Here is a 17,108-nt window from a genome sequence, read left to right on the forward strand (position 1 = left end):
CTGAAGTCTAAAGTCAGGACCTGGCAGTGTCCTTGTGTTAGATGACAGAGTGGGAAAATGGGAGTTGGAGGGATAATTTTGTTTCACAATAACCTGCTGTTGTAAATAAGAGCAGCATGAATTCATTCCTAAGGGTTTTGTCCCGTGATCCAATTACCTTTTAATGGTTGAACCTTTTCTTAGTGATGTTATGTTGGAGACTGTATTTCACCAAGAGTTCACCAAAGTATAGCATTCTTTCTGAATATTGATTCCTTATCCCAGTAGTGTTAATTTTTGTGCAATACTGATTTCAATGTAGTGCTCACTTACAAAGGAGTTGGGATATTATAGTCTATATTGACATTTAAGAACAGGCAAATAGGCTCATTTACTTTCAGAGCAGTTTTTGTGATAGACACACACACACACACACACACACACACATACACATGTATTTTTTTTTTAACAAATGTAAGGCTTGTTTCTCTCCTATTTTATTTATTTACTTACCTTTTTTTTTTTTTTTGTCCTAGGGCTTGAACTCAGAGCCTGGGTGCTGTCGGGCTTTTCTTTTTTCTTTTTTTGTGGTTTGTAGGACTTGAACTCTAGGCCTGGGCACTGTCCTTGAGCTCTTCAGCTAAGGCTACTTCCCTACCTCTTGAGCCACAGCACTACTTCCTGTCCTGTGCTTTTCTGCTCAAAGCTAGCAATCTACCACCCTACCCTTGAGCCAAGCCCCATTTCCCATTTTCTGGAAGTTAATTGGAGATAAGAGTCTCAGGTCCTTTTGTGCCCAGACTGGCTTTGAAGCTTGATCCTCAGATCTCAGCCTCCTGAGTAGCTAGGTGTGCGCCACCTCGCCCAGCAAGGATTTTTTTTTTCAATAAGAACATTGCCCAGGAAGTGGCACAGTGGCTCAAGTGGTAGTGCACTAGTCTTAAGCTAAAGAACTCAGTGACAGTGTCCAGGTCCAGAGTTCAAGCCCCATTACCGACCAAAAAAATAAAAAATTGCCCAATGATTTTTTCTTCAGTGAAGTCTTCTTATACACACTCTGCAGACTTGATTTTCTTGTATATAATTTCATAATCATTTATGTATTTACCATATATACTATACTGTATGTATTGTTATTTAGCTTACCACCTGGTATCATATTTATATGTCTGTGTGTCTCCTATTGAGCCATATACAACTCAGAGGGTCCCCAGGATTGTGCCTGAAAAGATATATATACATACATATATATATATATATATATATATATATCTCCATGTCTATATCTATGGAGTTTTCCAGGCATGTTAAATGAATGAATGGATGAATTTTGGAGCCTACCATCAGAGGATTGTTGCCCCCATGAACATCCTTAAAGCTGGGAGATTGTTTTCCTTGTTGAATTCTTCTCTTTTTCCCCTTAGGTTATAAAGCATCAGCATGATGTGATTCACTAAGATCAGATAGGTTATATTTGATTGCTTGTTGGTAATGAGGGTTGACAAGTGCTGTCATTGTATGGCTGCTTTGATTCCAAGGTCATATCTTTCCCTTGGTTGAACATAAGTGGATTTTGCATTTTGGGATGTTGTCTTATAAAGCCTGGTACCTTGTGTTTATTATTTGTGTTCTGGAGCATTTATCATCATCTGACCTCTGTAACCCCTACTTTCCATGCTGATCAAATGAGATTTATGTTCAGCAAGCTCTGAATTGATGCTTAGCGTATCTGGTGTGCAGTGAGTTGATTGAATAGCCTTTGAATCTTGCTGCTTTTACTTGTTGCAAAATTGTAATTTCTAACTTATCTCAGAAACTACATTTTTTAACCTCACAGATTTAATCACTCTCATGAAAGGAGATTTGTTTTAAAATTGTGTTATTAATGTGTTTTGTCTGATAACTATCCAATTTTTCCTATTCCTCTCAGCCTCATGCTTCCTTCTTATTTTCTTTTCCTGGCTTTTTCAATGTTTAAAAAAAAAATCTGAGCCAAGCACTGGTGGTTCATGCCTATAATCTTACCTACTCAGGAGGCTAAGATCTGAGGATCATGGTTGAAAGCCAGCCCGGGCACTAAAGACCCAGAGACTCTTATCTCCAATTAACCACCAGAAAACAGGAAGTGGTGTTATAGCTCAACTGGTAGAGAGCTAGTCAAGCCTCATGACCAGCAAACAAAGCAAAACAAAATTCTGCTGTCCCAGAGCTTCTCTGAGTTCAAGGCTAGTGTTCTTTCACTTGAGCCACTGTGCCACTTCTGGCTTTTTCTGAGTAGTTTATTGGAGATAAGAGTTTCACAGAGAGAGTTTCCCAGGACATCTGCCTCAGATTTCTCTTTCTTTTATGTTCCAGCCATTGAAAGCTGTGATGTGTGTTTGTGTTTTGTGTTATATACATATGATAAAGTCTTTTACTTATCAAGTACTTAAATGTCACTTAAATAATATTCTTTTAGTAAAGGTCAATGACAAGCAAGTAGTTTGCATAATTACCTTTTTTTCCCCCCTCATTTAGTATTGGCTGGATCCTGCAAAAACGCTTGCTGAACACAAGGAACTGATCAACAGTAGGTATTTAATTTTAATTTTGTTAAAAGGTGACTTGAAAGTGATAAAGTAGTCATGCGTAGTTGGGTGCAGAAATGAACTTCAGTATTGGAGTGGGGGAGCTGACACATGAGAATGGGTGCTGTATGCATTGCCAGCCTGCTTCAAATTTGGATTCTGTTTTAGTTTAATCACACTCTAAGTGGATTTATTAAAGGTTTTCTTTGTATACTGGGGATAGAATTCAGGACTTTACATATGCTTGGCCCTGAACTATGCCTCAGTCTTTTGTTTTCATTTGTCTTTGAGATAAAGTGTCACTAACTTTGCCTTGGGCTGGCCTCCACCTTATAATTATCTGATTTGTACTTTCCAAGAGGGTGGGTTTACAGGCATATGCCGCCACCATGTACAGTTTTGAGTGTGCCTTTTTGGTTTTGGTTTGTGGTCATGGGGCTTGAATTCTGGGAATGGGCACTGTCCCTGAGCTCTTCAGTTCAAGGCTAGCGCTCTACCACTTGAGCCACAGCTCCACTTCCTTGAGTGTATTGAAAATATTGTATTCAATTTGTTTTAGTGGTTACACCCTTCCCTTGATTTTTCTCTACTCATGGCTTTAACATTTAGCTTTCAGACAAAAGGCAGAGGAGGCATCAGTAACAGAAGGTGACTTCTCAGCTTTGAGGAAGTTTTCTTTTCTTGGGTGTTTTTGGTTTTGTTATTCACACCACTCAGTTTAAGTTTGTAAAGTTATTAAGGGGTACCCTTGTAATTTAAAAAATTACTATGATGAGATGAGGGAAGGAGGGAGGGTGGGAGAGAGAGAGACAATGCAAGTAACAGTACACAACAAGCATCCATTGTCAGGCTTTACTCAATATAAGTATATATTCCTTAATCTTAATTTTAGAGTTTTAAAAATTTATGATATACACACATACAACCATACAAATACAAAAGAATATTTTAAAAGTAGTTTATTTTAATTTTGATAAAATATACATCATATAAAATCGACCATTTTGTGTATAATTGTGTATATTCACATTGTTGTACAGTCATCACATAAACATACTAAAATTTTCATTGTCCCAAACTGAAACTCTATCTCCATGAAGCCATTGTGTTTAGATATGTGCATTATTGCAGATCAGAACCGAGGCCCTGAGTTAAGCCAGCAGTTCCACGTGCCTGTGTTGTATGAAGCTTAGCACTGCAGCCATGCTTCAGAAAGGAATGGGATGCCAGGGCTTGCAAACCCATCAGCTGTGCTTCTCAAACATCAGCATCCCCTTTGTCTTTCAGTTCTTCCCCCTCTGTGGCAGAAAAAACTGGAGTTTACAAATTACAGCCCTTTGAATCCAGCTTAAAAAATACCAGTTGGGAAGTTTTTAAAAAAATCCAGGGATTGCTTATTTTAAATTATATTCAAGTTTCTCCTAGAATAAAAAAGTAGATCTTTCTATTAAAGTAATAAGTAAATTATTATAAAATGCTTTATTAAAAAATCCATTTGCAGCTAGGAGTTTGGCCTAGTGGTAGAATGCTCATCTAGCATGCATGAAACCCTGGGTTCAATTCCTGGTAGCACATACATAGAAAAAGCCAGAAGTGGCGCTGTGGCTCAAGTGGCAGAGTGCTAGTCTTGAGCAAAATAAAGTCCAAGGACAGTGCCCAGGCCCTGAGTTCAAGCCCCAGGACTGGCAAAAAAAAAAAAAAATCCATCTGCATACATTTAAAGTCTACCTAGTATAAAATTGTCAAATCATATTCTAAAGGGCCCCCCTCAGTATATAATATTGTTGAGTATTTGATAGACAGTAGGAATAAAACACTGTCATAATTGGCTAGATTATTGGTGTCTCACATTTCTGTAATTCTAGCTCTTCAGGAGGCTGAAATCTGAGGATCATGGTTCAAAGACCAGCTCAGGCAAGAAAATCTAGAGCAAGAAACCAGAAGTAGAAGTGTGGCTCAAGTGAAAATACCAGCTATGAACAAAAAAGCAAACAAAAGTTTGAGGCTCTGAGTTCAAACCTTAGTACCAGCACACAAACAACACTGTCACAAATGAAGAAACAAAACTGTGCAAGAATATATGTATTTCAGCTCTTAAAATAGTTTGACAAGTATTGAAAGAACATGGGATCCACAGTAAAGTAGGCAGGAGCAGTATCTGTAAGAACAACAGAACATGGCAATAGCCAGGTTTTGATGTCTGTATCCTTAAATGAAGTAGAAGTTCATTATTATCATTTAAAGACTGGAAATTAGTTTGCATAAAAGTCAGATATTGGGGCTTGGGATGTGGCTTAGTGGTAGAGTGCTTGCCTAACATGCATGAAGTCCTGGGTTCGATTCTTCAGTACCACATAAAAGCTGGTGCTAAACCGGGTGCAGTGGTTCACGCCTGTAATCCTAGCTACTCAGAAGGCTGAGATCTGAGGATCATGGTTCAAGGCCAGCCTGGGCGCTATAGTCCGTGAGCCTCTTATCTCCAATTAACCACTAGAAAACCATAAGTGATGCTGTGGCTCAAGGGGTAGGGCAGTAGCCTTGAGCTGAAGCACCCAGAGATAGCACTCAGGCCCAGAGTTCAAGCCCCACTCCCACTAGTGACCCCCCCCAAAAAAAAACCCCAAAACAAAAAACTGTTGCTGTGGCTCAAGTGGTAGAATACTAACCTTGAACAAAAGAAGCTCAGGGAGTTCAAGCCCCAGGACTGGCAAAAAAAAAAAAAAAATTCAGATATAGGCCATTCCCAGTTTCTGTTAAGGCAACATAATATAAGCTTCATTGTGAGGGTTTCTCTTTCTTTAATGTTGATTCTGTTGAAAGACATTGATTTAGGATAATAATAATTTACCAATTTGCTTCATCAGCAACTGGTTTGTATAGTCTTACAATAGGAAGCCAAAAAGTATCTGGCTAGATATATTAGATATATTCTTACCCCCAAACAGTCATTTCCCTCGCCTGATTGCTCTACCAGAATTGTACAGGTGATGTGTTTGTTCACTCTGTATTTTCTGAAGAGCTCAATAGGACTGGAAACTACTCACTTTTTTCCCCCAAGTCCTGGAGCTTGAACTCAGGGCCTGGACACTGTCTTTGAGCTTTTTTCTTTGGGGGAAGGAGGGTCCTGGGGCTTGAACTCAGCCTTGGGCACTGTCCCTGAGCTCTTCAGCTCAAGGCTACTGCCCTACCCCTGGACCTGGGCATTGTCTGTGAACTCTTCAGCTCAAGCCTACTGCCCTACTCTTGAGCCAAGCCCCACTTCCCATTTTATAGACATTAATTGGAGATAAGAGTCTCAGGTCCTTTTGTGCCCAGGCTGGCTTTGAACCTTGATCCTCAGATCTCAGCCTCTTGAGTAGCTAGGATTACAGGCATGAGCCACCATGCCCGGCTTGTCCCTGAGCTTCTTTTGCTCAAGGCTAGCACTCTACCACCAGAGCCACCATACCACTTCCAGCTTTTTCTGTTACATGGTACTGAGGAATCCAGCCCAGGGCTTCATGCATTCAAGGGTAGAACTCCACCACTAAGCCACCTCCCCAGCCTTTTTGTTTGGTTGTTTTTTGATGGTCCTGTGGCTTGAACTCTGGGCCTGGGCACTGTCCCCAAGCTCCTTTTGCTCAATGGTAGCACTCTGCCACTTGAGCCACAGATCTACTTCTGGCCTTTTGGTGGTTAACTGGGGACAAGAGTCTCATAGATTTTCTTGCTCATAGGCTTTGAACCAGGATTCTCAGATCCCAGTGGCATGAGCCACTGGCATCAGCTTATAATTTTTAAAATTACCATTATGACCTTTAAGTAGTTGTACAAAGGAGTTGCCATTTAACAAAGCAGTTTATGAGTGCATTATATATTAATCATTATCTTTCAACTTTCTAACTACCCCTCCCCTTTCCACCCCTTTCTCATTCTTCTTATTTTTGTGAGATATTCATTAGTTTCTTGATTGCACTCTCCTGCTTGTGTCTTCATTCCTTAACCTCTTTCCTCTTGATCCCAAACCACCTTTCAAGTACCTAATTCCTGGCATTTTATTTTTGTTGTACTGAGATATTTACTTTCTAAGGAATTATACTATTTAAGATCTCCCTTGATTAGTATTTACTTAGGAGTTTGTAAGACAATCTGGCTTCCACATTTATGGGAAAACATGGTCCTTTATGTCTCTGGGCCTAACTTTACTTCTGAAGTTTTAAGCAAGTTGCTTAATTCTTTGGAACTTCACTGTTAACTGGGTCGTATTTTCAGAATCAGATGTTTAAGAAACACTTTTTTTGATTATTGAATGCAATCAGATGACAGTGATACCTCACATATACACAAGCCACTTAGTATGTGAGCGAGTGGGAAACAGAGGGTTCATTTGGGTTACTTCTTTAAAAAATTAAACCCACACTTAATATTTTTCATTGTGTATTTTTTTCAACCTTCTGCTTAACACAGAACCTGTTTGAAATGATGCTTGGTAAACAGGCTGTAATCTGTCATGTTGCAGAGAATAAAAGCAGCTCTGGGGTCTAGAGAAGGAAGACCTCTTGCCTTTGTGCAGTATTCTTGCAGCATCTGTGCATGTCCCCACCCCCTAGGTGCCAACCCCTGCTGCCTGCAGGCACAGGAGGCTCCATCTGCTCAGGATCACAGAGCTTGATTGACATGGCTGGATAAGCCCAGGGTGGACTTCCTACCTCCTCTAAATTTTTAATAATCTGTCTTCCTTGACATCTGTGTTCTGGGGTAGAAGTAGATTTTTCAGAAATACACACACACAATGGTAAAAATAAATATAAAAATCCAACAAATGGCAGCAATTCCCAGGATAAGAAATTAGAGCAGGGTATTTAAATTTTTGTTTTAAATTTCACTGGTACGAGAAGTTTCTTACTCAGGAAGGCATCGATGAAGGAGAGGGGATGCTACTCACTGTGTTCTGGGAACATGGCTTTGGGAGATTGCCAACATAATAAGCATGTACATAGAGTGGTAATAGTAATAGTAGTAGTAGTAGTAGTGAAATAAAATTAGTTTGTATATTATAAATGAATTACTTGTTCTAGTTTCTATTCCTCAGCACCTAAATTTGTGTCTTTTTAATTCTTAGAAATAAGACTATACCAGACATTCTCTGAGTTACCAAGCATAAATTACTTTCCCTGAGGTGCATTCCTTTCTTTTCTTTTTTCTTTTTTGTGCTGGTCCTGGGGCTTGAATTCAGGGCTTAGGCACTATCATTGAGCTTTTTTTGCTCAATGCTAGCATTCTATCATTTGAGCTACAGCTCTCCTCTGGCCTTTTGGTTAATTGGAGATAAGAGTCTCACAGACTTTCCTGCCTCGGCTCTCTTTGAACCACAATCCTCAAATATCCTGATTAGCTTGAATTACAGATGTGAGCCAATGGCACCCATGTACATTCTTTTTTGGGGGGAGGGTGTGGCTTGTGGAGCTTGAACTAGGCCTGGGTGCTGTCCCTGAGCTCTTCAGCTCAAGGCTACCACCCTACCCTTGAGTCAAGCCCCACTTCCCGTTTTCTAGAGGTTAATTAGAGATAAGAGGCTCAGGTCCTTTTGTGCCCAGGCTGGCTTTGAACCTTGATCCTCAGATCTCAGCCTCTTGAGTAGCTAGGATTACAGGTGTGAGCTACCATGCCTGACTCCATTTGCACTCTTAACCTTATAAAAATTATTAATAGTGGGAACTTAGGCTGAGAAATGAAAACCTTCAGACCAAATTGCAAATATCTGTTGATAGGTCAAGTTAAAAAAGTCCCCTTTCAAACAGATTATGTTGGATATAGTTACTGCCAGCTTGAAAGTACAGTTTGGAAAAGTATATAGGTCACATGCCCACAGAAATAAATAGTAAAAGCATAAAGGAAATCAGTTGCCATCAGGGAACTCTTGTTCTGCACATTGTGTTTGATTATTTTATATTCATCCACATATATGTAATTCCAGGCTCTGTTTATGACTTTTTAAATTGTGTCATTATTTATATACTTATTTCTCCTGTGGATGAAAGACTAATGAAATGAAAATTTTCCTTTTCTGTTATAAGAATATATTTTTAAGTGAGGAAAGTTTTAAAATGAATTATTTTCTTAATCCTAACACATAGTTTCAATGATGATTTTTTTTTCCTTAAAAAGGGTATCTGTGAACTGGGCACTAGTGGCTCATGTCTGTAATCTTACTTATTTAGGAGGCTGAGATCAGAGGATCCAGGTTTAAGGTCAGTCACAGCAGGAAAGTCTGGGAGACTTCATCTCCAGTTAAGCAGGAAATTATTGATGCATGGTTCAAGTGACCATTACAGGGCACTGTCCTTGAGCTTTTTTTTTTTTTTTTTTTTTTTAATCAAGGCTACTATTCTGCCATTCTATCTCAGCTCTCCTTCTGGCCTTTTGGTTAATTGGAGATAAGAATCTCATAAACTTTTCTTCCTCACATCTCAGCCTCCTGTACAGCAGAGCATCAGCTCTGAGCAAGAAAATCAGAAACGATATGGGCCCCTAAGTTCAAGCCCTAGTTTTCCTGGTGCTCCTGTACATATTACACACACACACACACACACACACACACACACACACACACGCACACATGCACACACACATACACAGGATATCCATAGTTACGTAACTTCTAACTAATCACTTTTAAAGTAAGAAGTTTATAATCACTATGCTCAAAGTTTGCCCTTGTTTGTAATGTCTGTATATTCTTTCAGGAAAAACAACATACATTAATATTATCCCTTTTCATAAAAGGAATTCTAGAATATAGACCACCCAGCTGTCCCTCTATATAGTTAAATACTTGTATGTTATCGTGGGGCCTGTGATGTGGTTGACTTATCCACCAGCAGGCTGATGATTCACCTGCTGATGAATATTTGTTCCCAGAGTTTTACAGAGAAGTTTTTTTAAAATGAAAAAGAAACCTTTACTTTTTTGCATTTATAAAAATATTACACTGAACCCCCCCCCACAACTATGAGATGCTAGTAAAACATTTTTTCCTTAGTTGAAATTGGTTTAGTGGTTTTTAAAAATAGTATAGTTTGTCACTGCTCTTCCTTCATTATGGAAAAGAAAAACCTCTCTAAATTACAAATACTGGGAACTAAATAAAAATTGTGTGTGGTTTCATCAACCAGATACAAGAGCCAGCATCATTCTAGCTTGTTCCTGTATTGTCTGTGTTCACAGACACACATATGCATGCTGACTTTGCCACTGTGCTTGCTCATATCTTTAGAAATTCTTAGTTGAATTCTCTTTTTTATAATATTTAAAATTTTTTTTCTTTAGTTGTACAAAGGAGTTACCATTCAACAAAGCAGTTTATGAATACAGTGTCTCTTGATCAGTGTCACTCCTTTTAACATTCTCACCCACCCCTCTTAACCCATCCTTTCCATAGTGTAATTCTTAATAGTTATATAATGTTATGATATTATTTTGACCATAATGTGAATTGCAATTAACTTCTGTTTCTTATTTTAGCTGGGCCTCCATATACTTTGTATTTTGGTATCAAATTCTATGCTGATGATCCATGTAAACTGAAAGAAGAAATAACCAGGTATGGCAATGACTTTGTTTTTGAACAAATACCTGGATGGAATATATAGAAGAGCTTATTGAAAATGAATTAAAAACTGGGGTTATGGCCAGGAGTTTGGCATAGTGGTTAAAGTGCTTGCCTAGCATGCATGAAGACCCGGGTTCGATTCCTCGGTACCACATACATAGAAAAAAGCTGGAAGTGATGCTGAGGCTCAAGTGGTAGAGCTCTAGCCTTGAGAAAGTCCAAGGACAGTGCTCAGGCCCTGAGCTCAAGCCCAGGACTGGCAAAAAACAAAAAACAAAAAAAAACTGGGGTTAAAGTTTGTTGTGCATTTTCCTGTGCTTTGCTATTCATCTCTTTTGAGGATTAAGTTTGTACTAACCTTGTGTGAGGAGATCAGTGTCTGATGATAGATACATTTGAGAAATGGTGGGGATCTGGTGACATGATGATAGATTTTGCATCTGTGAGATGGGAGAGTTAGGATCATTGTTGGGAAGCATGTATTCAGTCTTGGTATTCACAGGAAAGTCTTCCTGAAGGTGTACATTTGGATGCAGGTTTTACATATTTAAATACATATTTGAAAAGACAGTTATTTCCTTTAACTAGTTGTAACTGAAATATCAACTATTTAGGTGTTTCATTTATCTCTATAGGAAATGAAAAGTAATTACTTTTAGCATGAAGAAAGAAGTGAAAAAGCTTTTGTTGTATAGATTCATATTTGTCACCAACTATTTAATTCCAATTCAAGCATAATTTCCTAACTCACATTGATTAGATTGTCAAAACAGTCCATGTCACCATGGACTTTCAAATGAAAGAGACTTGTAAGAGCTGACAGAATATGTGTTATCTTACTTGACCAGTAAATCAACTTCATGTAATAGCAAAAATAAATTCATTTTCTCTAACTTCCATGGTATTTTCCAGTGAGTCATTACCACAGGCTGAAATAAAGCCTAATAATACATTATTTAAAAAATTGGAAATCATATCTTTGGTGACTAAGGCAGCCTGTGGTATTGTCTCTATTCCCTCCTTTAATCTTTAGATTTTGTCTTCATTTTGGACTGCATGGGCAGGGGTGAATGCTAGGTGGGATCACTGTGCCTTTTCCACATGCCATATCTAAGCCTCATTTTCCTGTGTGGATGTGCACTGTCACATTATTACTGAACTTCTATCTGAGAAACAGAGACACTAGCTCAGGCCTTCCTGGAGCACACTTCTGTGGGAGAAGACGTTTGGAGAGGTGTGATGTTTACAACAAGAGCCTCTTGGGAGGAAAAAGAGCAAATGGTATAAAAATACTTTAATAACATCAGGGAATTGCAAGGGAATAACAATTTACTAAATTGCAGCAAAATCCCATCATGTTGAGGTTGTCTGTTATCTTTCTGTGCCTCATGTCTTGAAGGCTAAAATTGGAGATGTATCTATCTCACAGGCTTTTATAAGCCTTACATAGAATAATGTACTTGAAATTTTGTTTGGTACAAAGCAAATGCTTCATGAATATTAATATTTTTTGGAATTTTTTAGTAGATATATCTTTTTATTTCTCTTGGGTATGTGCTTGGTACATCATCACATGATATTTTGCAAGGGTGCTAATGCCACACAACAGAGATCTAATGATTTCAACAAATAGGGTTGAAGCAACTGGGTAGCCACAGAAAAGGCTAAAGCTTGACCTTAGCCTCATAACATGAAAACATTCAGTTCATGGTGTATCAGGGACTAAATGAAAATGCAATATTATTTTTAAATTTAATCTAATTTTGTAGTAAAGGTTATGGACAGAGGAGTTACAATTACATAAGTAATGAGTATATTTCCTGGTGAACATTGTTACCACTCCCTCGATTTTCTCCCAGTGTCCCTCCCTGTTCCCTCCTGCTCCCGGTGAATATTAATATTTACTGTTGCATTTTGTCTTTGTCATGACAGTATAGTAGAATTGTATTTTAAATGGGGTTAGATTCCAAGGATATGTACATTAAAGTTAAGAAGAGAGGAAAGAGGGCCTGGGAGTTTGGCCTAGTGGTAGAATGCTTGCCTAGCATGCACGAAGACCCGGGTTCGATTCCTCAGTACCACATACGTAGAAAAAAAGCCAGAAGTGGTGCTGAGGCTCAAGTGGTAGAGCTTTAAACTTGAGAAAGTCCAAGGACAGTGCTCAAACCATGAAACCATGAGCTCAAGCCCAGGATTGGCAACAAAAAAAAAAAGAAAGAAAAGAGAGGAAAAGAGACTAAATGGTTCATAATGTACATTTCATCGCTGTTCACAACATATTTATAGTGAATAGCAATTTCTCTTCAGTCTCTCCTAATGGTTCATTAGCATAGTGCATGGTTTTGAGCAAATGGAAAGTTCTACAATATGTTTAATGTAGCCAGTTTTTCAAGTGTTAGACCAGATAACCCTAAACACATAGTTGAACTTAGGTAAGTTAAATGTGCTTTCACCATCTAAACTATTACATTTTTCCTCCTGCATGATGTTCTATTTCTTATTTATTATGCTTTTGTAGATGGCTCTTTAGATTGTTACCTTTTTAAAAATATTAAAGCAGATGTTTGGTATCTGTGTGTATAGTTCCAAGGACACTGCTCTTGAAGAAAAACTGTAAAGTCTCAGGATATACAGAATTCAGTATTCTAAAATTACTGTTTGTCTTTATTAGATTTGAACATTTATAACTTGAAACCACATGGAGTAGGCTAAATTAGTGTCACAAAAATACTCATCAATACTGCTCATGAAGATTATCTTATTTAGATGCTCTTTACTTTTTTTTCTGGTCCTAGGGCTTGAACTCATGGGCCTGGGTACTCTCCCTGAGTCCCTTTGTGCTCAAGGCTAACACTCTACCATTTGAACCAAAGTACCACTTCTGGCTTTTTCCTGAGTAGTCCATTGGAGATAAGAGTCTCATGGACTTTCTTGCCCAGGCTGGCTTCAAATTGCAATCCTCAGATCTCAGCCTCTTGAGTAGCTAGGATTTTAGGCATGAGCCACTGCTGCCTGGCTTCATGTTCTTTACTGTGAATACTAAATATGTATGATTCTCATCTAACTCCTGCTAAAGACAAGCTATCTTTCAACACATCTGAAAAATTTTCATTTTATCACTTAAGTACACTCACTTTTTCCTTGCTTTCCTGGCACCATTTGTTTCTTGGGAAGCATATTTTCACAAATTTAAGGACAGAAAAAAATTTAGCAGGTCACACAGTGATTTGAATAGAGTTGCGGTGACATGGAATTGATGGAAAGCTTTTAGCTGTGTAATGTGCATAAGAATTAAAACTTGTTGCTTCTGAAATCTTTTGATTTTTAGTAGTTGAGGCTCTACTCTCCCATCCATGCTTGGTCTAAATTTGTGCAACAAACCTTCAAGTCAGGTGGGATTCCTGTAACATAATGTTCCTATGAATCTTCTTATGCACATATAAGATCCTATTTTTTTCTTTTGGTTGGATATGGGCCTTAAACTCTGGGCCTGGGTGCTGTTCCTGAGCTCTTCAGCTCAAAACTACTACTCTGCCTCTTGAGCCACAGCGCCACTTCCTGTTTTCTAGTGGTTAATTGGCAAAAAGAATCTCATGAGACTTTCACGCCCAGGCTGGCTTTGAACTGCGATCCTCAGATCTCAGCCTCCTAAGTAGCTAGGATTATAGTCATGAGCCACCAGTGCCCAGCAAGATCCTACTGTTTTTATTTTATTTTTTTTTCTTTTTTGTGGGCCATGGGCTTCAGCTCAAGGCTCGGCTCCCACCCTACTCTTGAGCCACGCCCCACTTCTCTTTTCTAGAAGTTAATTGGAGACAAGAGTCTCAGGTCCTTTTGTGCCCAAGTTGGCTTTGAACCTTGATCCTCAGATCTCAGTCTTCTGAGTAGCTAGGATTACAGGTGCGAGTTACCATGCCCATGTCCAGCTAAGATCCTATTTTAATATCAAAATTTTATTGTTATTATTAAGGAGTTGTACAAAGGGATAATAATTCCATAAACTGTGTAATGAGTACAGTGTTTCTTGTACTGTGTCACCTCTTCCTTTCCTTTGCATTCCTCCATTTTATCCCTTCTGTCCCTGCCCACACATTGCATAGTTCATTTTTTTTTGCCAGTCCTGATTTGAACTCACAGCCTGAGCACTGTCCTTGGGCTTTCTCAAGGCTAGTGGTCTGCCACTTGAGCCACAGCACCACTTCTGGCCTTTTCTGTATATGTGGTACCGAGGAATTGAACTCGAGTCTTCATGATGCTAGGCAAGCACTCTACCACTAGGCTGAACTCCCGGCCCCACATAGTTCATTTTTTATATTGTATATATTTAGTATTTTAGATCTAGCTTCCATATGTAAGAGAAAGCATGTGTCATTTGTCTCTTTCAGAGCTTGGGTTGCCTCACTAAACATGATTGGTTCTAGGTCCATCCCTTTCCCTACAAATGGCATAGCATTATTCTTTCTAATGGATGAATAAAATTCCCAAATTTCTGTGTGTGTGTGTGTGTGTGTGTGTGTGTGTGTGTGTGTGTGTTGGTACTGGGGCTTGAACTTGGGGACTCATATTCCTGAGTAGCTTATCACCAAGTCTGGAGCTCTACTACTTGAGGCATACCTCAAACATTCTGCATGTTTCTATTATATGCCATTAACATTTCCTATAAAAAAATGGTATACAGAGAAGAGACCATGACTAAATGGAATGTATAGATAAAGAAAACTTCAGATTATGAAAAAATGTTCACCAATTGAATCATGTCATCTTAGAACCTCTGTTATCTGTTCTACAGTATTCTCTGAAGGAAGCAGAGCTAGGGAAATGTAGGGTCATATGCTCTAACCTCCACTCTTGTATGACATGTATGAGTGTAATCCAACTTCTGCTTCAACATTTTTCAACTGGAAACCTTCCTACTTGGAAAGGCAGTAAGAAAGTCAGGAGAGGCTACGGAAGGGATAACATTGTTCAAAAAGAAATGTACTCTTTATCTGACTTATGTAACTCTAACCCCTCTGTACATCACCTTTATAATAACAATAAAAAAGTATTAAGTTCACTGAAAAAACAAGAAATCCCTGATTCCTATCATCCCATTAGGATTTTCTTGACTACAGAATAAATCTAATCTCTAATCTAATCTCTTCTTTTTATTACTCCTGTAGTTAATTTGTGTCCTTGTGGGACCTGTTAAACTTATTTTCAGTTCTAATTTACCTGTTTTGATATTGTTTTATTATTGGCTGTCATTTACACCTCTTTATTCTCTGTACATTGGATATATTTAGCATGTACATTGGTTAAGAAGAAGGCTTTGGAGTTAGGCAAGTGGGGTTGCTTACTCTGTCACTCACCAGTAGTGTGATCCTGACAAGATTACATAACCCTTTAAAGTCTCACATTTCTTATTCATGTAATGGAATTGTAATATTTTTCAGAAAGATGACCATAGGACTATGTAAGATCATGCATACCAAGTACTTATAATGAAGAAAAAAATACAAGTGTTCAATAAATTGTTAGAGGAGGAAAAATGGAAAGAATGAATAATGGTTATTTTATATTTTTCAAATTATTGCTTTAAAAAGCAGAAAAAGATCAACCTGGAGTCCTGAAGTAGATCTTCCAGGTTTTAATCACCCTATTAGTGTGAATTTTCTTAGGTGTTCATTTAAGTGAGTCATCTTACCACTGCCCTATAGCCTACATTCCTAGACTTTGCATGTTAAGGCAGAATTTACTTGTCCACTCAGTGGGTAACTGTATGGAGTATCATGCTCCGTGTGCTCACAACAGGATACTCAGCAGTGAACGAGGAGGGATCTGGTTTTCATCCTGCAGAGAGGACCTGTCAGTTGTCTTCCCATAGCCGTGCCTGTGATGCCATTTTCATTTCCTTGGACTTTCACGCATCCAATAACTGTTTCTAAGAAAGAAAATAATACTATTTCCCAGTGGACTCACATACTACAATATTAACTTCCATAAGAAAATATCTGGGCACTGATGGTTCACACTTGTAATCCCAGCTATTCAGGAGACGTGAGATCTGGGGATCAAGGTTCTAAGCCAACCTGGTCAGGAAAGTCCATGGGACTCCAACACACTACTCAGAAAAAGCTGTAAATGGCGCTGTGGCTCAAGTGGTAGAGTGCTAGCCTTGAGCACAAAGAAATTCAAGGACAATGCCAAATTCAGAGTGGAGGCTGGGAGGGGTGGGCAGAAGCTGCTTTATAAAACTGCTTTTCACCATAATGTAGAAACTTCCTTATTAAGGAGATCGTTTTTAATCAGCCTCTCACCACAGGAATATCATATAATTAGGATCGTAATATAATTTACCTCTCTAATAGGCTTAAGCTAGGTAGAATTATCTAGGTACATCTGGGTTTATTTTAAACAAAATCAGAGATACACAGGACTCCATTCATTCATAGCTATCTATTTAGGTAGCACTGGGGTTTAAAGTCAGGGGTTAGCTGTCTCCACCCACTGAGCCATGTCTGTAGTTGGACTTTTTGCTTGTTATTTTGGAGATGGAGGCTCATGGATGTTTCTTCTCAGGCTGATTTTGAACCAATATCCTCTGGATCTCAACCTACTGAGTAGCCACAACTATAGGAGTAAACATTCAAAGCTTTTGATCACAATGACACAGAAGGAAAGACCTGTTTGGGAGACAGATCATATACTACAATATTAATTTCCTTTAGCCTTTAACCTTCTAAATTTAATGAAAATAATAAGTTGTACTCATTAAGTCCCATAAAAGATAAATAATAAATTGTACTCATAAGTCTCATAAAATATGTAAGTTCTATAAAGTTAATTTAAAATGGGCCCCAAGACACAATAAACTGTTTAGCATATAAAAATATCCATGCCCCTCTGACTTCCTTCCATTATCTGTTTAACTATATTCTCACCTAGCAAGTTAATTATTTATTGAGCAGCTATTATGTACTGGGCACTAG

The 17,108-nt window shown here is 38.4% G+C and overlaps 1 protein-coding gene across 24 annotated transcripts in view; it reads left to right on the top strand.

Annotated features, from left to right (window-relative positions):
• Positions 1–17,108, top strand: part of Epb41l4a (erythrocyte membrane protein band 4.1 like 4A) — a 773,501-nt gene that overhangs the window by 93,343 nt on the left and 663,050 nt on the right. For all 24 annotated transcript variants that reach the window (XR_016535219.1, XR_016535218.1, XR_016535226.1 and 21 more), the window contains exons 3-4: positions 2,497–2,548; positions 10,050–10,128. Coding sequence is in view for 5 of the 24 variants with exons in the window: in XM_090331497.1 (XP_090187623.1) it covers positions 2,497–2,548; positions 10,050–10,128 (131 nt within the window). In the remaining 19 variants the exon portion in view is untranslated. The remainder of the gene's footprint in view (positions 1–2,496; positions 2,549–10,049; positions 10,129–17,108) is intronic.

The sequence above is a fragment of the Megascapheus bottae genome, chromosome 4, assembly GCF_031878675.1.
Source record: "Megascapheus bottae isolate mThoBot1 chromosome 4, mThoBot2.hap1, whole genome shotgun sequence".
NCBI lineage: Eukaryota > Metazoa > Chordata > Mammalia > Rodentia > Geomyidae > Megascapheus > Megascapheus bottae.